The 22,762-nt window shown below is 35.0% G+C and overlaps 4 protein-coding genes across 7 annotated transcripts; 2 read left to right on the top strand and 2 right to left on the bottom strand.

Annotated features, from left to right (window-relative positions):
- Positions 1-4,579: 4,579 nt before the first annotated feature.
- On the bottom strand, positions 4,580-9,322 carry LOC133696837 (phosphoinositide phospholipase C 6-like). Its single transcript, XM_062119117.1, has 9 exons — positions 8,725-9,322; positions 7,796-7,992; positions 7,043-7,178; positions 6,702-6,947; positions 6,404-6,624; positions 6,178-6,295; positions 5,736-5,888; positions 5,570-5,656; positions 4,580-5,099 (listed from the first exon to the last, which is right to left on the bottom strand). Exons 1-9 carry the CDS (start codon positions 9,115-9,117, stop codon positions 4,806-4,808), a joined length of 1,845 nt encoding a protein of 614 aa, XP_061975101.1. The 5' UTR covers positions 9,118-9,322; the 3' UTR covers positions 4,580-4,805.
- Positions 9,323-10,310: 988 nt separating this feature from the next.
- LOC133695958 (peptidyl-prolyl cis-trans isomerase CYP19-4-like) lies at positions 10,311-12,783 on the top strand. The gene is made up of 8 exons (XM_062117946.1): positions 10,311-10,508; positions 10,695-10,757; positions 10,837-10,921; positions 11,266-11,313; positions 11,424-11,447; positions 11,729-11,911; positions 12,066-12,141; positions 12,363-12,783. The coding sequence occupies exons 1-8, from the start codon at positions 10,431-10,433 to the stop codon at positions 12,499-12,501; spliced, it is 696 nt and encodes a 231-aa protein (XP_061973930.1). The 5' UTR covers positions 10,311-10,430; the 3' UTR covers positions 12,502-12,783.
- A 2,823-nt stretch (positions 12,784-15,606) lies between these two features.
- Positions 15,607-19,008, top strand: LOC133696572 (cation/H(+) antiporter 15-like). The gene is made up of 4 exons (XM_062118791.1): positions 15,607-15,634; positions 16,015-16,190; positions 16,326-17,306; positions 17,581-19,008. The coding sequence occupies exons 1-4, from the start codon at positions 15,607-15,609 to the stop codon at positions 18,862-18,864; spliced, it is 2,469 nt and encodes an 822-aa protein (XP_061974775.1). The 3' UTR covers positions 18,865-19,008.
- On the bottom strand, positions 18,648-22,653 carry LOC133696694 (DNA replication complex GINS protein PSF3-like). 4 transcript variants are annotated; one of them, XR_009842723.1, is made up of 8 exons: positions 22,121-22,653; positions 21,872-22,002; positions 21,700-21,768; positions 21,480-21,580; positions 20,937-21,029; positions 19,614-19,750; positions 19,310-19,469; positions 18,648-18,816 (listed from the first exon to the last, which is right to left on the bottom strand). XR_009842723.1 is itself a non-coding variant. In XM_062118961.1 (7 exons), the coding sequence occupies exons 2-7, from the start codon at positions 21,914-21,916 to the stop codon at positions 19,360-19,362; spliced, it is 555 nt and encodes a 184-aa protein (XP_061974945.1). In that variant the 5' UTR covers positions 21,917-22,002; positions 22,121-22,653; the 3' UTR covers positions 19,002-19,359. The 4 variants fall into 4 exon arrangements, 3 of the variants coding, with proteins under 3 accessions (XP_061974945.1, XP_061974946.1, XP_061974947.1); XM_062118961.1 differs by lacking the exon at positions 18,648-18,816 and having other exon boundaries at positions 19,002-19,469; XM_062118962.1 differs by lacking the exon at positions 18,648-18,816 and having other exon boundaries at positions 19,002-19,469; positions 21,872-21,998.
- Positions 22,654-22,762: the final 109 nt, after the last annotated feature.

The raw sequence follows: 22,762 nt of genomic DNA, 5'->3' as shown, positions 1-22,762 counted from the left end.
GTTTGACGCGTCGTACATGCCCGGGAAATTATTAGGAATAACGCGCTACGTAAGTCGACTACTTTAATTTTTATTTTTATTTTTTTTTATGGCATGTTAACCGGTGTATTTTTTAAGATATATTTTTTTAAATTTTTCCATGTATATTAAAATTAAAAATTAAATTAAAAGAAAAAACTAAACCTATTTGTGAAATTATTTTACACTCTGTTTCTTTCTACTTTCTTTCCTTCGGTATTTTATGTTTTGGTGTTTTTAAAAAAAACATTTGGCCCATTAACATTGCAACGATGTTGGTCTGGGCTTTGTGTGTTGTTTTTTTCGTTTGTAAATAGAGACCTTGAGATACTAGGGAATATTTTGTTAGTTAGTTGGTACTTGATTTTCTAAGATAAATTTTTATTTTATTATTTTTTAGTAATTAAAGTTTCGTGGCTTGAATTTGAGACTCTGAAAAATATTTGCACGATCAAGTCGGGTATTTTTGCTTTTTTTTTTTAACTGTTCTTTTTCTTTTAAAAAAAACTTGATCATTTCCTCTCTTCTTCTTTTTAAAAGAATTGACTTGATATTTTGTTATGATTTTCTTTATATAGGGTCTTTGAAATGTCTATAAAACAGTTAGATGCTTGATTAATGCTCGGTTAGTTAAAATATATTTGTAATTCTTCCGATTTAGAACAATTAGGGATTTAGGGACCAAATTTGATGTCGAGACGAATAGGGAGGGTATCATTAACGAGCAATGTAAGTTTGGTTGGTGCATGCAGCGCATATATTGAGGAGCGAGGGACGTAACAGTGCTTCGGCAACGAGAACAGCTACCTCTAGCAGCCAAACTTTACCTTGGTTTTAGGGTGTGTTTGGTTTAGCTTTTATGATTGAGGTTGTGGTTGGGTACAACCCAATTATGCACAAAACTCAACCACAAAAGCTAATATTTCTTGTTTTTTGTAGCTTTTTAGTGGGTCCCACACCAAAACCCCAACCTCCACCTCTAACACAACACCCTTTTGGAGGAATCATGTTATTCTCTTCCATATGAAGGGGTGCATGGTTATTTTCATGGTAGGTTGTTATTTAATGTTTGATTCTTATTTTTTTATTATTATTAAATTTGTGTTACCAGCTCTTTTATAAAAATTAAATGTATTTTTAATTTCACATTTCAGTCAAAACATTGAAGGTTGTTCTCTGTTTTTATTTTTTAAATTTAATCATTATTGTTTTAATTGCTATTTTTTTAATCTTAGATATTTTTATGAAATTTAATTTATTTTTTTAATTTCATCATTCAATAATAAAATATAAGTTCTCCTTTGATTTTTTTTTCCCGTTTCGAATTTGATTCTCATCTTTTCATTGCTATTTTTTTTTTCTTGTAGGTCATTTTACAAGGTTGATTTTTTTTCATTCTTCCACATAAATGCTGATTGAAAATCTAGCTCCATGTTTTCTCTCGATGGGGTGGTATCGGTTTCGTGACCCGGGTCACAAGTTTGAAAACTTAGCTCGAGTTAATATTGATATTTTTCAAAAAAAGTTATTTTTCAACAATATTTTTTCTTTTCAATTCCAATCTTCCATGTAGTTTTTTTTTGATGAATTTGGGTTTTGTGATTTTCTTTGATTTATTTTCTATTTTTTTACCTCGATCCTGTTATCTAAACTTCGAGTTTGATGGGTTATATCAAGTTTTTTTGAGTAATTTTTTTTAATTTGATATTTTTTCCCCCGGTATTGTCCTTCAGCATCAAGTTGTCTTGATATTGAGTTTTGTAATTTTCTCCAATATATTTTTTATTTGACTATCTCTTTTACACGATCCAGGTTGTAGAGTTTGGTATGCTTGCCCAGTTTGCTTTTCTGGGTCATTTTTTTAATTATTTTTTATTTCATCATTCTACGTTATATTTATTAGAAATTGAGTTTCGTTATTTTTTTTTATTGCCTTATCTCATGACCTGAGCTCCATATTTAACATGCTCGCTCAACTTGTCTCTTTTTTTAATCATGCTATTTCAGACTGGGTTGGTTGAAATTTGAGTTTTGTCACTTTTTATTTATTTATTTTGATAGTCGTTCTTTTTGTTTAGGTTCTCATGAATTTTTTTTTATTTAAATCGGTTCATTTACTGTTGTTGTTTATTTTTTTATTATCTAATTAAATTTACCAACTTGTTTAGCTCGGGCGGGTCTATATCCCGATTCCTGAACTTTTTTATTTCTTTAAAATAAACTTGCATTGTCCGAGTATTTTTTTACTAATAATTTTTTTTTGTCTTAGTCTGCGGGGTGACGCGGACTTATGAATTTAGTTTTTATAAGTATTTGGTGTGTACAGAGGACAAAAAATCAAACTCATAAAATATTAAAAAGCAATAAATTTATTTACCATCAAACTTATTTTTCAAGTTTAATATTTTTGTTGATAAACTTGCATAAATCTAGTAACAGGACCAAAAGAAAAGAAATATCTTTATGCTAAAAGAATATTCCTTTGAAGCAAGACTGGACCCCAGTGTAAAGGTTTTCTTTCTCACGGATTACCTGACAAGATATTATAGCTTTAAAAGTGACTAGCTAAGCGGGTTCCCCACCGGTTTCCGGAGGGTGAAGGTCTATCATCATCTGATGACCCCAGTAAAGAGCTCCGCCCACTATCATCCACCTTCATTGCACCTTTTTCCATTTTTGGACCGGTTTTCACACACCGGATATTTTTTTTGGGGGTCTTCTAACAAGGTTAAAGAACTCGTGGAAATTTGAGTTTGATAGCCTGACTTGAGATTTCAAGAGTAGCTGGTAATTAAGAGCCTGTTTAGCTGGGCTGTGTTTATACGAAGCATGAAAAATTATATTTTTTCATTTCAATCATAGTTTTCATGGCATAGCTAGATAAATTTTAAGGGTATGTTGCCGTTATTTTTTAAAATATTTTTTATTTAGAAATAAATTAAAATAATATTATTTTATTTTTAAAAAAATTATTTTTGATATCAGCATATTAAAATAATTTAAAATTACAAAAAGTATATTAATTTTAAAAGAATTATTCTTTTTTAATTTTTTTTAAAACATACAAGTAAACAGGACTTAAAAAGAAGGCGTGCCTTCAACGATCAAGCCATCCCATCATTTTTAACTATTGCGCACTTTTAGAGCTGCAATTAAAGACGACGATGAATTTTAAGCTGGAAGGATGATAAAACGAAACCATGATAGTGCTATCCTTTATTGCCTAATAAATATGCAGGTGGGGTGGGGGTGGGGGTCGGGGGGCATTTATGTCGACGGACCGCGTGACCCAACAAAATTACTGCTTGTCGGTCCGTTCCTAATCCGCACCCTTGACTTTTCAACCAGGTTTTGATTTATATAGTTCTCTCCCTGACTACAAGGGGAAGTGGTTGGTATACTGAATAAAGAAAGACTGTACATGATAATTTTTTTGTGAAGTTATTAGGTGTATTTTTGAATTTGTGAAGTTATTAGGTGTATTTTTGAATAGTATAAAAATTATTTATTATTATATTAAAGGTTGTTTCAGTGAAGAAATTTTTGTTTTAATAAATAGATAAGACAACTTGTTCAATTATTTGCACAAGAATTAACTTGTATTGTTTCGGTTGATGTAAAAATAAATATAATAATTATTATAGTTTTAAATCCTGATTAGATGGTAGATTTATAACAAGGTACCAGTTATGGGTCGGGCTTACCATTAACCAGGATTAACACAGAATAAAAATAATCATTATCATAATTTTAAAATTCAACCAGGGATCAATCCAAAGTAATGTCCGAGTCACGAGCCAAGTTGAACTTTACCCGACTCATCACAAGGATAAAATTGATTATTGTCATGTTTTAAAACTCGATTCGAGAGTCGATCCAAGACCAGACTTGAGTCACGGGTCAACTCGAGATACCTCAAGTCAACATATAGATAAAATTGATTATATTATATTATATTATATTTTAAAAACTTGACCCATAAGTCGACTCAGTGCAAAGCCTGGGTCACATGTTAGGAAAATCAACCCAATTTATCCAAATTCAAAAAGATAGAATTGAAGTGGCCTTCTTTTGACAAAAAAAAAATTCAAAATAAATTAATAAACTTTTTACTAGTGTTTTATCCAAGATGAATCCAAGTTTTTGACTTGAAGATTGAATCAATTATTCCTATATTTTTTTTAAATCTTAAATGATTTAGGCCCAACCACCCATGTCTCGTCTAGTATCTATCAAATAAAATAAAACAAATTTTTCAGTCCAATCAGAATCAATATTATATAACCAGTATACCAAACCCCACCTTATAATAAAAACACAAGAACAAGGAGGCTCAGACAAGCGACTGGTCCCACACCTTAATCCAGATTAAATTCAGTGGGGGAAATAACAAATATAGTTTTTTTTTTTATTAACTAAAATTTCATAAACTGTAGTATATGAATCAACATTTTCAAATCTATAATTAAAACACCACACTATATCACATGAATAAACGGAATCACAGTCTAATGTGAAAGCACCTAAAGAACGAAAGATTAAACATTTGACATCTCAACAGTGAAGAAAGGACCTTCTTACCATTATTTAACTGCCAAGGGCCAAAAAACTTGATTGTAACATTGCCTATCCTAGCGTCCGTCCGAAGCAAAACTGAAGGATGAACATTCAGGGCCAGATTCAATCTTTTCAACTAATTACAACGCCTGTGTATACACCTACTCTTGGACAAACTGCTGTTATAGGCCCTTGCATATGCCCTCGGTGAACAATTAATACTCTAGAGGTTATACAAACTGAAACCCCACTAGAAGCCTTACATTCCTGAGTTTCTCTCCTTTCTTATCGTGGAGAGGGACTGATCGGATTCCTGGTCTCAGATCCGAGACAGGCAAGCACGTTTGACCACCGAAGTCATCCTTCTCTGACATGTCATACTCTCGCACTTCAATCCGAAGCAAAGCCAATTCGGGAACAGTTAGGGGGAAGGTGAATTCTTGATTCCAAGCTGGAGACCAGTTGTCCTCGATTATCTTTGTTTTTTTCTTTGCAGCATCAGCTGGTACCCCAACAATGTAAACCTGCAGTGTGGATTATTTAGTTCATTAGTAGGAAGGAACGCGTGAGATAGTTCTTTCAGAAACATAATACAGATGCCAGGAATGTAACAGAACAAGGCAGGTCTGGAACCTCAAAGCCCACAGATACCAACTTCCAAAGCCAGTGATTCGAACTTACTCGCAAAATTTAGAAGTTTCCTTGATGAGAACAAGTTGAATGTCCATTTACTGTCATCACACATCATTTTCTTAAGCTAGAGGAAATAAAATATGCTTTGCTCATTAATGGCTTGTAATCACCTCAGAGAATCAAAAGCTTATATTTTCCACTACTAATGAATGTATTACAAATTGAGAAAAAGGCAGGTTCACAAAAACATATTGAAAAGTCCTTTTCCCATTCGTAGGTTGGGAAAACGATGCTCTAGTATTACAAGCCTTAATGACAAAATTCACATTAACATGTGAGCAAGATACTTAATCCAACCGACCTTTGTGTAGAAGTCTGGTGGTGAGTATGAATCAAAGTGCGTGTGGCTAAAATCAAGGCGCCATCCATCGCCCAAGTATACTTTCACCTGTTACTCGATAGAAAGAGTTTGAGAAGAGATTGTCAGACGAATGAAATTCATTTTCAAGCTAAACAAATACGCTCACCTTTAATGTCTTTGTTACTGCTAACTTTATTTTAGGATCAAACACCTCGTTATTTGGACCTTTCTCCATTAGAAAATCTGGTTTCTTAAGGTAACCACACCCTCCGTTGGCCCTAAACATCCCGTGCATCAACCAAAGTGATTTTCCGTATCCCTGTTAAAGGAAAACTCACATGTTATGAGGACTTTATTTGGTTGGCATTCTGTGATCACCATACGTGCAAGAACATAAGCTTCATATTGCTTGACAGGTCATGAATAAAATTCATAAAAACCAGATCAATAATTACTAATTGGAACATCCAGGTAACCTAACAAAGAAAATTCAAGGCCCAGTGAAATATTAAGCCGCTCTTGGTTCCCAAAGAATATAGTCTTTTAACTCTTGAATTCCTTCTTAATGAAACGAAGTTGCTTGATATGAAATGCTTTATGAACCAAACCTGCATATTAAACGCAATCATCTGAGCTCCATGCATCCATCCAACAAGAGGTTTGTAATTAGAGGAGGTGATCCGAGTTCCCTTAGGGTATATTCTCAGAATATTATTCTGTGTAAATCTGGGGAGGTCAACAGCATATATTAGCACTAGTGATCTGATTTTAACATGGACAGTAGCAATAGAAACTTCTTTCAAGCATCTGTCATCAGGAATGTTTGATAGATACCTCACTACATCAGTTCCATTTGTGGTGGCAGCCTTTTCAAGTTCCTGTTCACTCAAACTAAGACGTCTAACTTTATCAACTGCAACTTTCAATGCATCCTTTAATTGACCCTTTGGCTTCCCAGCATGTATTGTGATTAGACGTTTATATGCAGGTGCCCCTAGCAGGCCTGATATATTGTCACAATCAGTTAGGTCTGCATCATCTTGATCACTGTTGCTCTGCCATTTGTAAAAAAGTTAAAGAAACGTGTTAAAAAATCTAACTTTGACAAGGCAATATTCACCTCTATGCTCACCCTATCATCAGCTTCTAGTTCAGCTGTATGGTCTGGTATCCCTGATGCTTCTTCATCTTCTTCGGATGAATTCCTTCCACCTGGTGATAATGCTCCCTTTTGCTTGATGCCATTAGATTCAAGATACTCTTTTGGTGGTTTGGTTGAAATGATTATGCGATGTTTCAATGATTCTGGAGAAGGGAACTGTACCAAGGAATCTGACTCAGGATAGTACAGCATTCCGCCAAATGTCTGAGTAACCATCTACATGCAATGGTATTGGAGGTTATACTTAAGAAGGAAGCAGATAAGACGTTTCAAGAAAAACTCAAGTCCTTGAAATTGAATTGAAAGCTAACCTCCGCAACTTTAGACTGAAGGTCTGGCCTAAGGTGATCTTCTAAAGTTATAATGACTGGATATGGAGAACTAGAGAAAGCATAGTCTCTTATGGACTTCAGACATTTAATGAGTGGCACTGGAGTGGTCAGGGTCCTACAATTATTCAGGATGTAACCCAGTAAGAGGAACAATGATTCAGAATCATAACATCTATGTATGTCTTTCATACAATGCATGTTCTTTCGTTAACTCACAAACTCAATTCAGCAAGTTAATTCACTTCGTTTGTGAGTTTCCTCATTTAAGACAACCAACTTTTAGGTACATCATTCAAAGATGATCATGAAAGCTTCTACTTTCCAAATTGTAATATAATGTTATTCCCTGCAGATGATTTTTCTCACACCCTCACTATCAAGAAACTCCAATTTCTTTTGCATAAAATCCATTCAGTGATATCAGTAGGTTTTCTTTTTATTTACAGAAAAAAAGAGAGTAAAAGATACCCTGTCCTGCATGCTCCCTGAAAAGGGAAAGATAAGTTATTCAGAACAATCAAATATTATGCCGCTAAAAGCTTCTTCATTCTGTTTTGTACTAGCAACTACACATTTTTTTAAGTGTTACTTGCAATTGAACAAACGTTTCTGATGCACAAATACTACCATCCATGTATAAAAGTAGTAGACATGTCCACAAATACTTAAAGGCGAGAGAAAGGAATCAGTAATCACATTTGCAAAAATTGTAAGTTTGCGATCAGAACATACCTTCCATGAAGAACAAGAATCTCATCTTTTGAGGAACCAGGCCACAAATCTAGTTCAATTACTCTTACACCTCTTTGCAAAGCTTTTACGATTGGGACCTCGCTGCAATCACTGCTCAGTTGATTCCCAGTTAGGTAGGAATTATGCCCTGTATATATGAAATAGTGTGACAATGGAGCAGTCATATCATGGTGTACCTGGAATGACATAATTTGTCAAGGGCAGACTTAACATGGCCCCTTACAAAAAACTGTTCGAAGCATACCCACATAAAACATACATTTCCGGGGAAGGAAGCAAAACTAGCAAAGATGCAGAGAAGTGTTGCTCCAGAGATCGTGTTCCTAAGAAGTAAGTGTAAAAATCTTTTCTTAATTTTCAAATGAGAAGTATTTATTGTGGTTCTTGACCATAAACAATCTTTTTAAAAAAAACCTTCCAATCTGCAAATCACCCAAGGGCTCATGCACCTCATCTCAATGAATAATTCTAAATGTGTGGTGACGAGTTCGAGTATCTTCACCGAGTATAATCATTAATTTTAAAAACTTAAGATTAGTCGAGATACACCGCAAATATCATGTTAATAAAAAAAAAATTCTAAATGCTGACAAAATCAGCAAAGAAACTATTACCAAAAGGTGGCAGTACCATAACCAAATTAAAAAAAGAAAACCTTACAATCTCCATCATTTGCTGTAAAAAATTACGAACTTCATCCAACCCCATTTTCTAAGCTTCTCTAGTTCAAATTATAATGTGAAACAATTAAAACAGAAATGCATTAGCATCAACTGTACAAGATTTTGCTTTCTTTACCCTGTCCACTATCAGAAAATATCCATAATTTAAAAGAATAGATCACAATTGTGATACTCTAAAATTCATAAACGCGCCAAATGTATTTACAGAGGGAGAGGGGGGGTAACCTGAGAGGTGATGGGCCCATTGAGATCATCATAAAGCAGGAAATGGAAAAAATCATCAAGATTAAGTGAATGTCTACTGTATCTCGTCAAATGATGCCTCCTATTGATAACTTCCTCCATGATCTTCTTTGCCTCCGCCAGCGTGCAGTGAAGCTCGTCCTGGTGCAAAACCAGGAATCGCCGGAGCTGATCGGCCATCATGTGGGACCCACCATCCGAGAACTTGGAAAAAACTTGTTTCACGTCTTTGGGTGGCTCAGCCTCCGTGATCTTGAACTTTCTGTTAAAAAGATTAAACATCTTGTAATTATAGCTCCCCATTTCATCTTTGTTGCTGTTGCTAGGTTCTGGTGACGAAAATGATCTACGCTGGTCTTTCTTGTAGCTCCCCATTGTTTAGTTATCTCTGTCACGCTATCTGGTTTTTGTTTTCTTTTTGGCTGGAAGATTTGGGGGAGAGAGGGAGAGAGAGAGAGAGACTGGGGAGAGCCTATAAAACAGGAGAATTTGAAGCTCTATCTCTCGTTGGAGAAGGGAGACTATGAAAGCAAACGTACCAAATGGTGGTCTGGCTTCTTCTTCTTCTTCACTAAGAATTAAACAAATAAATTTCATTATTATCTTTCCCTCGTGCTAGGTTAGCCTTTGTAATAAAACAAGCATTGCACTGTGTCATTTTTTTTTTAACAAAAACAATTTCCAGTGAATTCAGATTAGATAAATAAAATTTTAAATCAAACACACGGAATTCTTAGAAATATATTTCCGACGTCATATTTATGCTTCGGAATATTTATGTCAAATGAATATTTTAAATAGTATATTTATTATCGATGGGATGTATTACATTGATGAGTTTCACAAGGATTAATGATAATCTCACCCCGTTAATTTCCTGGAAAATTTTATTCATGGAATTCATAAGCAACGATTACTTTTTCAATGTATGAAATAATCATTCAATGTTCGGGATTTTTAATTACATATCAAGAATATTAATAATAAAACTATTATAAAAAAAATAAAAAATAAAGAGGTTTTGTACGTTAAAATATTATTAAACCACATAAAATATCTATTTATAATAATAAATTAATAGAACATGAAACAAATCTTAATATCGTAGCAGATATTTAAATATCTAGTGTTCTTAAAGCATGAAACGAGTTAATAATTATTTCCAGTCAATGATATAAATGTGATTTTTCAATATTTAATATCAAAACATTATTTTCGATTTAGTTGTCATAAGTATCATTAATTATGTACCAAGTATAATGGAAAGGAAAGGAAAGATTTTTTTTTTTAGAAATGGAATAAATAAACAAATAGATAAATTTCATAAAATAAATAGATAATCTTATTACACTAGTGGTTCTTGAAAAGGAATAAATGTGAATCCACGTACCAATTTGTCATTGTTTGACAAAAGAGAGATTTTTTAGAACGAAGGAAAACCAAGGACAGACAGAAGAGATCCAAAGAACAATAGTAAACTATACTTTGGTCACTTTATTTTGATGATGACTACAACTTAGTTCTTTTTATTTGAAACATTATATTTTAATCCCTCAACTCGCGTTGACTGTTGTCTTGTTTAAACATACCAATTAATTTGTCTAAATCAAACATCGAAACACCACCGGATCTCACAGAGGAGTTTGATTTCATTGCATTATACCAAACTGTCTGGTTGGAGTGGAAAGATGTCCACCACAACAAGACTGGTGTCCATCGCTCTTTTATGGATTCTTGTTCTCTTTGGAACTCTAGCTTTCATCCAGGTTAGGTTACACACGCTCTCTCCCTCTCAACCTTTCTGTTTGTTTCTCAATCCAGGTCTCTCTCTCTCTCTCTTTTATTTTTTTCCAAACAAAAAGAAAGTTTTTTCTTAATTGTTGGGTTATGTTATGTAATGGGTGTATATTTGTGATTCCTGCTGCCTTAATTTCTTTCCTTTTTTTAATCAGAATCGATTAAGCGATGCTGCGGTCTCATCAGATCCTAAACTTGTTAATAACGAACTCGGTCAGGTAAATCGAAGAAAGAGATATACTTTGATTGCTCTCTTTGGTTTGTGTAGTAACAAAAGTGTGAATTGATGATGGACAGGAAAACAAGTCAGAGGGGGATTTGGATTTGGAAGGAGTTACTCACAGAGTTTACTTTGATGTTGAGATTGCTGGAAAACCCATGGGTATGTATGTGCATGTCCAAAAAAAAATTAAAATTATTTGCTTATGGAATTAAATTCTAAATTGGAATTGCTGTGTTTCTCATTCTATCTTATGATGATATGATGAAATTATTTAGACAACAGCATATGAATCTTGGAATTTAAGTAATGATCCAGTCACTAAAATCTTTAAGCTTGTTATCTTCCCGTTCTTTAGATGCATCATCGGACCAACCAATGTAACTATTCAGTTTCTTTTATGTCATTGATTATGAAGATGCTGAGCAAAAATGTTATCTCTGTAGTTGCATTTGTTTACACTCTGTAGATGGGATTTATTTATATCTTTGACTTTCGACATTCAGGTCGTGTTGTTATGGGCCTCTTTGGAAAAACAGTTCCTAAGACCGCAGGTATGGAGCCTAAGTGCAACAGCGATGTTAATTGTTATCTCATGTGTTCCTTGAGATTTTTTATTTTGTAAACTATGCACTTACTAATTTACATGCTTGTTGTTGTGCAGAAAACTTTCGAGCACTTTGCACGGGTAGCCAAGTAACTTCACCTACTGAATTTTTTTTTTCTAATTTCACTTTGCTACTTTATTGACCTTTTATATGCTGTGGATTACGGGATGATTGCTACTGTGGAATAGGAATTGGAAGAGTACTTAGTTGGGAGAGGAGTAATACATAGTTGGACATTTTTTATTTCACCAATCTTTATCCTGTAGGAATTATACCCTGACCTCAATTTAACTGATTATCGTTTAAAATAGGCTTCAAACTTTATAATTGTTTATTTTGTATGTGGTGAACCTCATTGAAGGAGAGAAAGGAATGGGAAAGAGTGGGAAGCCTCTCCATTTCAAAGGGAGTACGTTCCATAGGATTATTCCCAGCTTTATGATCCAGGGTGGTGATTTTACTCAAGGTGATGGACGAGGTGGAGAGTCGATCTATGGTGAGAAGTTTGCCGATGAGAACTTCAAGCTGAAGCACACTGGACCTGGTAAGCTGGCGCTCTATTACTGCATATTATTAGTTCTAGCCAAGACAGTAACTAAAATAGTCTGTAGCAGTTGGTTTCTAGAATGAACAAGAGAGCTGCAATCTTCAAGATGCACCATAGAATTCTAACAATCTAAATTCTTCTTTGCAAACAGGATTGCTGTCAATGGCAAATGCAGGACCAGACACCAATGGATCACAATTTTTCATCACCACTGTAGTGACTAGCTGGTAAGTATGCCTGTCTTTGATGAGGCCTGTCCCACAATGTTCCGAGACTATAATTGCATTGCTTAAGGTTTTCAATATCCTATTCTGCTGTTGTCAAATGTAATTAAAAGGTGTTCTTGGGAGACATGAATTTGTGCCAAAGACTGTCCTGTTTGAATTGGGTTATGACAGACCTAATGAGGTTTCTAAACTCACATGCAAGCATTTATTTTTCTTGAAAGGTTGGATGGCCACCATGTTGTGTTTGGCAAGGTGCTTTCTGGCATGGATATTATATACAAGATTGAAGCTGAAGGCAAGCAGAATGGAGTGCCCAGACATAAAGTTGTGGTTTTAGACTCTGGTGAAATGCCTTTGTGACTTGCCCTCGTTGCAGTTGATCAGTTCTCTTGTTCCCCTATGCAAACTCATCAATGGTGATAGATTTTGTACTCCTGTTATGTCTTGATTAATTTCAAGTTTGTGTGTTTTAAAGCTTACACGTTCACAGTTTTATTGTCACTGTGAGCACATTGATGTGTTTAGGCGATTAACATTAAGGTTACAGCACTAATATTATGTCTGTGTCTCCGTGGGTTTATGAGTTCTGCCTTGGATGGTCGGACATCATTTATAAGACATGTTGAAGAGTTCCCTTTGTCAGTAGGATGTTGCTTGACAGTTTAGATTCTTCCTTATTATAATCGACAACCTTGCAAAGTGCGACAGATCGTTGACTGATCAAAGCGTCCATTCCATTTTCATCCATATTTGGGTGCAGCTCACCCCAAAAGGCCCAAATGCTTATTTTCATGGACCTCTCTACGCGCCACCCTAGTTTAAAACAGCCGATTAAAGGCTTTATTATTATTATTATTATTATTATTGAAAGTTCACCTAATAACCTAAAGAAAATATCAAAACAAGCTTACTCGGAACAGTTCAAAGCACCAGCTCTTCAGTTGCATGTACTAGAAAAGAAGTTAAGGTAGCAGGAAATCTTTCCCAAAATTTTAAGAAATAATATTTTTTTTATTTTTTAAAATTTATTTTTGATTTCATAATATAAAAAGATCTAAAAAAATTTTAAAAAATTTATTTTAAGCAAAATAAAAATTAAATTTTTGAAAAGGTGTTTTCTAACCACAAAAATAAATAAACTGGAACTAAGTAAATTAGCACATACCCCTTCCTTTCCAACCAAGATCTTATTGCCTATACGTAGATAAGTGCTAGTCGAGGATAAAGTAAATTTTTTTCTAATATAATAACAAATGTTCAGGTAACATCGATCTTTTTAAAAAAGTAAAAAAAAATATAATATTTAGATTACTGATTTAACCAGGTTCAATAAACCTGGTTAATTTAACAATATAATTAAAAAAAACATTATAAATAACACGAACAAAAAAAAAAATTAATCATAAAAATTATCATGTCAATATCATACTTGGAGAGAGAAGAAAAAAAAAGCTTGTTGGAAACTTATTGTCACTCAGCCATGGACACCATTCAACCATCATAAAGAGCTTAATGAGACGGTTAAAATGTCATTGTTAAAGGTTCCATGTTGGCACCAAAAGAGGTTGCACATGCTGTTAAAATAACGATCCAAAAGGCAAACTAAACAAAATATGATGAGATGAGTATCTTATGCTTATATTTAACCAATTAATTTAATATAAAATTTCTAAAAAAAACTAGATGTAACAAAGAATGATAAAATAAAAAGGCTCGAGATAACTTGGCTCATTATCAAAATTAATAAAAAATCCATTAGAAAAAAATAAAAAATAACATAATTCAATTCCCATTAAATAAAATATCGAGAGATGAAACTAAAAAAACACGAGTTTAAAAAAAAAAAGAAAACCAAGCAAGCCCCCGCAAATTTTTTAAATTTGAGCTAGTCTTTCAAACTTTCAAGCTATTAAATCTTAGACTTAAGCTCAATCAATAAATTCAGTTTTCAACAAATTCAATGCTAAAGCATGAAATTAAGGGAAAAAAACAATTTTAAAAATTTTCAATGAAAAAAATAGCAATTAAAACAATAAAGATCAAATTGGTAAAAAAAAATAATTAAAAATGATGAAATTGCAAATAAAAAAATAAAATTTTGAAAAATCATCTCATATAAAATAGATACCAATTAAAGAAATGATAACCAAATCTTAAAGATAAAAGAACTAAAGATGGTTGAAATTAAAAAAAAATCTAAATTCATAATTCATCTTAAATAAAAAAAACAGACTAAATATAAAAATATAACAAATTAAAGGGTTTTTTTAAAAAATTTTACAAGGCCAGCGCAGAAATCAAAGAGCAAAGAAAAAAAAAAAAAAGAGTTGCTTGCGCTAAATCAAAAATTCATTTGGAAAACACTTTGCGCCAAGACATATTAGAAGTCAAGACGAATCAAACATTGTCTTGAAAGCCATCGAAAAACCAGTGCATAACATCTCACGTACCGCCCAAAAGACGTGAAGACAATCAACAAGCGCTAGCTAAGTATTTTTTTAAATAATATTTATATTAAATCAATTATCATAGAGCCCTCGAGAAACTAGAGTGTTACAAAAATAAAATAAAATCATTTACTGTTTAAAAAATAAAAAAAACGTAGAGCACATAGAGCTAGATTTTTTTTAAAAAATTGCTTTTATAGATGATTAAATAAATAAAAAAATTGCCTTCACTGATAAATCATTTGATATGTATTTGGGTGGTGTTGATTCAAATTCCAGTTTCATTACCAGTTCATCATAAAAAAAACTAACACTCAAGAATGTTGCAAATCTTACAAGGATGCTGTAAATCTTTTCTTCATTGAAAAGGTAGTGAAACTTTCTGAGTCTTTAAATTTTAGTTTTTTAAAAAATTGAACCACGATCCTCAAATAAAAAACTCAATTCCTTTTTATTGTAAATATATTTTTTTTTTTCAAATGAAATCGAATCCCTTTGTTTTCTGTTCTTTAGATTAAAAATGAATATGAATACTGTTAAGAATTGTGTGTGTTATGATTTTAGGCTCCTATAAATCCTAACATGATAGCCGCGGCCTCTTTGTGGACGCCTCTGTGCAAAGCCACCAGCAACTAACGAAACCACCATCCATGACAGCCGACGAACTTTCCCTTCTCCACCAGACCACACCAGCAGCTCGCTCTCTCTCTCTCTCTCTCTCTCCCCTGTCGGCAGCCTTTTCTTGCATCAGTTTTTAAAGAGAAAGAAGGGGTTTCATTTTCTCCTGTCGGCCCATAGTCCTTTTCTAATCTTTAAATTTTCTCTTAATTTCCTATAGAATTCAAATCTCAATCTCCACCTTTTTCAAACGGAATCACGAAAGCTTCTGTTGTTTTGTTGTTCGAATTGAAAATACAATAGAATTTGGTAAGAAAAAAATTGCTGTCAAAGGGACTGGGTCAACGGATTTAGAGATTGATATCCCATAAGTTCAGCCATAATAAAGGCAGACACAAAAATGTCCCCAAGAAACTCAAAGAAGCCAGGTAAGCAGATAACAATTTTGGGTTTGGATCATAAAGTCTAACACCATATAAGCTGTGTTCTTGAGATGGCACATTAACTGTAATTTTTATGGTTATAACTAACTCTATCATCTATATTAAGCCCTGCACGCAGCAGCAACAGAGAGCACTTTGTACAGAAAAAGAAGAAACAACATTCATATAGAAAAATTCTTTTTTATTTCCTCTCTTATTTATTCCCCTCTGAATTTTTACAAGAGAGACCGTAGCCGAGGTTGCCATATTGTTGCCATTGTCGACCGAGAGGGCAAGGATGCAAGGCAGTGACAAAGCAGAACTAAAATATACAGCTACGGAAATATATTTTAATGGTTATACAATAACCGCAAACCTGTCTTCAGGTGCACTTAATGTATGTAGTTATGAGGCCGTGAGCAATTCAACTACCCTTCGGAAAATTTCGAACCCCTTTCTAGATGCTACCCCATTCGTCACAAACCTATGCTCAGCGATACTGCTGATTCAATTGCTCTTCCTTCTCTTCCATCGTTTGCCTCGTTTCTTCTCCGAGTTGATTGTAAGCATCCTGTACACTAATTGATCTTGGATATTCTTTCCTTTTTCTTATGCTTTACAATTACTTGAATCTTGTTAATTTATGTATTGCACGAGATGAACAAATAGAGTAATTTTGTGTTGTTTTGGATGTTAGACTGGTCTGCTAATGGGTCCTATGGTGCTCGGAGCAAACGCGCTTTTTTCAGAATACACTCATCCTGTGAGACTAACTGGAGCGACAGAGACTTTAACAAATTTGGGAGTCATTTACTACATGTTTCTCGTGGGTTTACAGATGGACCTAACCACAATAAGAAGAATCAGTAAAGGTGCATGGGGCAATGCTTTGTTTGGAATTCTATTACCCTTAGGCATGGGAGCAGGTTTATATCACCTACTACCTGGAAAAACCCACTTTGAGAATCCTCTTGGTGCCTGGTTTTGGTCTGTTGCCCTCACAGTCACAAGCTTCCCGGATCTTGCTCAGATCCTTTCAGACCTGAAGCTTCTACGAACAGAAGTTGGACAAATGGCCATATCCTCAGCTTTTGTTAGTGACATCGCATCTTGGAGTTTTCTTGTTGTGACAATAACAGTTAGCAATGGGAAAACCCGTGCCTTCATCCTCCCGACCCTTGCCTTCATATTATTTTGTTGGTTTGTGTTACGTCCGGTTCTTTCGCAGATTATTGACAAAGATTCCTCAAAAGGAGGCAACTACAGTGACCTTTGTATATACTCTATTCTTACTGGGGTGGTCGTTTGTGGATTCATCACAGACGCTTGTGGTTCTCACTCTATGATCGGAGCTTTTATGTTCGGACTTATTATACCTGATGGAGAGCTTGGAATGATGATTATGGAGAAACTTGAAGACTTTGTGCCAGGAATCATGCTTCCTGCCTTTTTTGTGCTTACTGGGACTAGATGCAATATTCTTGCTATGTTTTACAACATCAATCCTTTCGCGGTTCTGGGAATTGTAGTCTTAGCTTGCTTAGCCAAGATTATAAGCGGTTTCTTGGTTGCCATGTACTATGGCATGCCAGTTCGTGAAGGTGTCGCCCTTGGAGTTCTTATGAACGCCAAAGGGGTTTTGGCTTTGATTATTCTTAATGTTGGTAGAGACATAAAGGTACAATCACTACTTCATCAACTTGGGTTCGTGTTGAATCACCATCATGCACCATGTAAGATAGCATGTCATGTCACTGACAAATAAAAATTAAAAATAGAAGCCTGCCTTGATATCCTGACGTTGGCTTCCAACGTGATTAGTTCTTAGGTATCAAATATCTGTGTAACAAATAATAATGAAAAAGAATAGGAAACTATAATTCACCCTCAACTTGAATAGTTTGATTTTTTTTTTATCCTCTAATTTTCTTGCAACTTGTTTTTACATGCAGGCTGTGGATAACCAACCGTTTACTATAATGGTGATGACAATTTTACTCATGACGATTCTTGTAAAACCGATCCCCCTTTGGGCTTGTAAGACTACCAAGCATTTCAGGAAATACAAACTCCGGACCTTGCAAGAAAGCAAACCTAACTCAGAACTACGAATACTTGCATGCATTCATACTACTCGCAACCTATCAGGAATACTCAACCTCCTTGAACTGTCTAATTCAACCGAGAAATCACCAATTTGTGTATTTGCTGCGTGTCTAGTAGGTCTGAGTGGACGGACTAATGCCATGCTAATCGTTCACGATGAGAATCGTAATTCTAGTGGCCAAAACTACCCCCCTGCCCGTGGGAGATCAGATGCCGACCAAATCATCAGCACTTTGGAGAACTACGAAAGAAGAAACCAGTCAATGTCCTTTCTGCCACTGACAGTTGTATCTCCTTACACCTCCATGCACGAGGATATCCATAACCTTGCAGAGGACAAACGCGTGACTTTCATCCTAATTCCATTTCACAAACAATCTGGTGCAGAAGGGATGCAACAAGAGAACTCTTCTATCAGACTAGTAAACCAAAATCTACTAACAAAAGCTCCATGCTCTGTGGGGATATTTATTGATCGAGGCCTCAGTTTGAAGATTTATAACGAGGGTAGCCATCGCAGAGAAAAGCTAAATTTCGCCATGTTTTATACTGGGGGACATGACGATCGTGAGGCCTTAACTTATGCTTGCAGGATGGCAGGGTCTCTGAATGTGAGTTTAAAAGTTGTGCAATTTCTTCCAGGTAAAGAAGCAATAGAAATGATGGATATGGAAGAGGAAGTGGAGGGTGAAAATCAAAGATTTGTTGATGATATGTACCTGAATGAGTTACGATTTATGACAATGTGCAATCCATCTGTAACATGGGTGGATAAGTCGGTAAATAGCGGGGATGAAATTATCATCGCAGCAAAAGATCTAGCTGATGAATATGATCTATATATTGTGGGGAGGGGTCAGGGAATGATAAAGCCATTTGCTTTGGGGCTATCGGAGTGGAGTAACTGTGAAGAGCTTGGGCCACTAGGAGATGCATTATCAACATCTGACTTCGCACAACACGCATCGATTCTTGTAGTCCAACAACATTCTGTTTCAACCATGAAAAACAAGGGCATGCCGCAGCATCAAGAGAAAGCTGGACTTGAAACTTGGAAATCTCCTTTGAGTAGTCGTGACCTTCTGAACATTGTAAATCACAGAAAGAAGACAGATGAAGAGGATGATTAAATAGGAGGCTTATAGCATATCATGTAGCCAAATTCAAATGGTATAAGATCTTATGTAGAAGTTCTGCCTACATCGATCACATTAAGTTTTTGGTTGATTGTTTTGGGCTTAAAAAGAAATGGATGTACAGTTGAGCATGGATAATTTTTCTAAATCATGCAATTAAAGATAGAATGTATTGCATCAACTCAATTACCATGGCAACACGCAAATAATCAGTTTCCATGTTTAATTAATTGCTACTGTGCAATTGCATCAACACCCCAAACAGCCTTGGCCCCAATTTCCTCTAGGGCTTAATATCAAGCTAAAATTATCAGGAGGAAAGTGAAATTGAACAACGAAGTATAATAGTACCCGGACATGTTTTTTTTTATATATATAATTTCTTGTGCTAGAATGCACACATCATGCATCAATCTCAAGGCAAGGACCGAGACATAACTGCAGCTTGGTTGTTTGAATTGAGAGTGTTGGCAGGGTAGCAATGAGCAACTACTCAGCTGGTTTTCTCTTCCTCCCGAGAATTGAAGCTCTCTGCAATCTGGGGCCACCCATCCGCCATTTCTTAAAGGCTGCCATGGATGATTGAGCTGCTTCATACACTAAGCATGTAGAGAAATAAATGAAGGTTAATGCAACATAAATGTGAGGCTGCTTTCATGCAGAGAAATAAAAGAATGTTATTGCAACATAAATGTGAGGCATGAAAGCAGAAATATATGCTTAAACAAGTAAGAGAATCTTACAAGAAGTTTCTTCTCTAGTTAGGTGCGTCAGAAATTTGGAAGCTGTGGCAAATGCTGTGGTGTGTGCCTTGTGTAGGATTTCCTTATACCTGATTCGAAATGCATATGGGAGCAACAATCCAATGGTTTTATCACACCTGAGGATCATTATGAATAACCAAATAAGTCCTTATAAAGAGAAGGTAAAAAGCTTAGTGAGAATCAATTTGTCAGCCAAAGGAAGGATTGCTGGTGTAGATGCAAATTTAATGTTAATAGGTACGAATGACAACATCACTTATCAATTGTGCAGTCTTGCCACTAACAAGACAAAAACACACAATCTAATTTCATTGTAGTAGACAAAATCACAGCAATTATGCAAAGGTAAATTTGGATGTAGCACTGATAAAGAGAGTGCCAAGCACAACCTTCACAACTTATAAACTCAACAACAGTACAGTTTATGTCTAAGCCTTGAGGTTCGACCAAAAAGTAAAAGGGCCCATGATAGATTGTGAAGCACCCTTTCACAACATACAAACTTCTCAAAGCTAAAAAGGAAATCAGAACACATGGAACGAAGTTATTCATTTTCACATTTTACTTCTCCCATTGTTTTCTTTCTATGGCAAGATAAGGGCCTTTAATTGATCCCTTGACTTGAGAATGAAAACTTGATAGGATTTGCTTTTAGATTTCAGGTGCACTGACATTTGCCATCAAACGAAACCTAGATAGAACTTGGCAACCTAGAACTACTAACAGAAAACATGTATAAGGCTGAAAAAGAATGTCATACTCATACAAATATTTTCTTTAAATGGGGCTAAAGAAGTGGACAAGATAAACATTATTCAATCCATGAATGGTTCAGGTGGGTGGTAAAATGATATTCTCCTGTTACAGTACTGAAGATATCCTAAAGTTAAAAGATTTTCATAATTCTTCTGGTTGTTTGCCAAACTTCTTGATCTGACATAGAAGATGCCCAAATTTGATTTTTTATACTTAAAACCACCAATCCAATTTTGGATTTCATGATGTGTTAATTTGTATCTAACAAATAATTGGATTGATTTGGAATTGTCAATGTAATAAAAAGACTGACAAAGTCAAAAGGTTAAGGTGTCACACAGTCAAGGTCATCAAATATTGAATGCATTGAGCTGCCTATTTCCCGCTCCAAATTGAGAAAGCACCACTCAGTGACAATGCTTCACAGGTTGGATACCATTTTAGGCAGGTAGTCTTGTGTGGCAGTCCAACAAAAGGCACTCAAAGAACACATCTCAATGACTGTTATGTACACACATGAACGGATGGGCAGGCAAAGAGACTCACAGTGGGGCTAGCTTGCATCCAAATTCATAAAAGTAAGGGCAGCGGGATCTCAGGTCCACACATGCAGCATCTGCCTGGATTTCCAGCCTTGTTCTGGTGAGGACAACAACAACAAAAAAAACTAGCTATGAGACATAAAAAGAACCACACAAGTAAATGGATGTTGGATGACAGCATAAATGAACCATTCTCTATACTTGTACACATTTGATGATTCTTTGGGGACTCAACTATCATACCAAGCAATTAATTTGACTAACTCCTAGAAGTGAAATCAACTCTCTAAAATCAAGGAGGGGAAAGCCCTCCATAGAGGACTTGAGCAGAGTTTCTTGAGATATGACTCTATGGAACTACATTTACATTCAAGCTGCAACAACAGTAACATAATTTCAAAAAGAAAATTACCAGCCTTAAGAGATACAACCAGACCTCTCAACTACAAATAGAAAGCAGCCTGTATGAAAAATGGATCTCCCGCTAACTTACTTGATAATGTGAAATAAAAAAAAGATTCAGTTTGAGCAAGTAAGCTATCATTACTTCTGATTAAAACAGGCTGGGACACTTATCGATACTGCTTGCCTCATGTGCAATTCACGAGCAAGCCAGAAAGGTAGCTCTGTCTTTGAACCTTGTTCAACCTGAGTTTTAATTAACACATGGAAAACAAAGTGTGAGTATCTCAAAGAAAAAGAAAAAGAAAAAACAGTAATTTGACTCATGAGTTCTCTTTCCAATGCTATTTTTACTTAAATCTTACATGTCCTTTTTCGGTGCTTTCATCGATTTTCACTCCATTTATAGCCTTCTGAAACACAACCGGGACAAACTGCAAGCCATAACACACATGCGCGGCACAGAAAATTAGTTATGTTAGAATTGGGAAATTTAGGCGTTAAAATGTAAGATCAAGATTAAATGATATTTCTCACCTCTTCCTCCGCGAGAATATCATCGATTTCATTGTAATTTGCCATTCAGTTTATCGGTTTTGTATCTTCTCTATGATTTCTCCAATACAGAAATAATTTCCGAGTATTTACACGATGCAATTAATTCCTGGCTACAAATTAAACGAAGAGCAATATAATTAAAAAAAAAATACTCCATAAATAACAAGAAACTTTTTTTCAACCAGCAAATAATCCTGCTTGTCAGTAACCAAAGAAAATAGAGTTGACCTCATAATTAATATTTGGAGGAGCCGTACATTCCACGTGCCACCAAAATCTAGCAGTTGCCCGGACAATTTCTTGCTTTGTTTCCGGTCAGATTAAGAAAACGAATGGAAAAAACTTCCTAGAAATTAAAAAAAAAAGAATACCTGAATTTTATTCCGGTTTGAAAAAGCTCCAATCTGTAAATAGAAGAAAACCTAGTTTGAGAAAATGCCTAATTCTACGGAAATTCTGAAATAAGGAGTGATATGTTTGCTTCAAAGGAGAAAGGTAGAGTTATGAAGAAAATAAAATAGTTAAGAAATTCGGGGCCAGAAAAAAGATTTTCAGAGAAATTGCCTAGGAGATTTCTGCTTTCGGCTTTTATTTTCTCTTGAGAGCGCGAAGGATACGATGTTCAGAGAGGAGGGAAACTTGAAAACGTTAAAATTGGGTAGGGTTTCTATGTAAACAGGTGTAGGATATTACGGTGCTTGTCAATCAGAGGCCGTTCTAGTTTTGGATCAGAGATCCACTGAAATTAATGGGTGTTGAATTTTAATGGCCGTGGATGCCCCCACGGTTCGAGAAATTCGTCTTTTTAAACTCTACCGTTTAAAAAATATAATTGGCCGCTTTAACTAAACGTAATGCCAGAAAAAGCGG

This window comes from Populus nigra, chromosome 6, assembly GCF_951802175.1.
Source record: "Populus nigra chromosome 6, ddPopNigr1.1, whole genome shotgun sequence".
Taxonomy (NCBI): domain Eukaryota; kingdom Viridiplantae; phylum Streptophyta; class Magnoliopsida; order Malpighiales; family Salicaceae; genus Populus; species Populus nigra.
The sequence above is the reverse complement of the archived record's forward strand: the minus strand, read 5'-3'. Positions and strand labels throughout refer to the sequence as shown.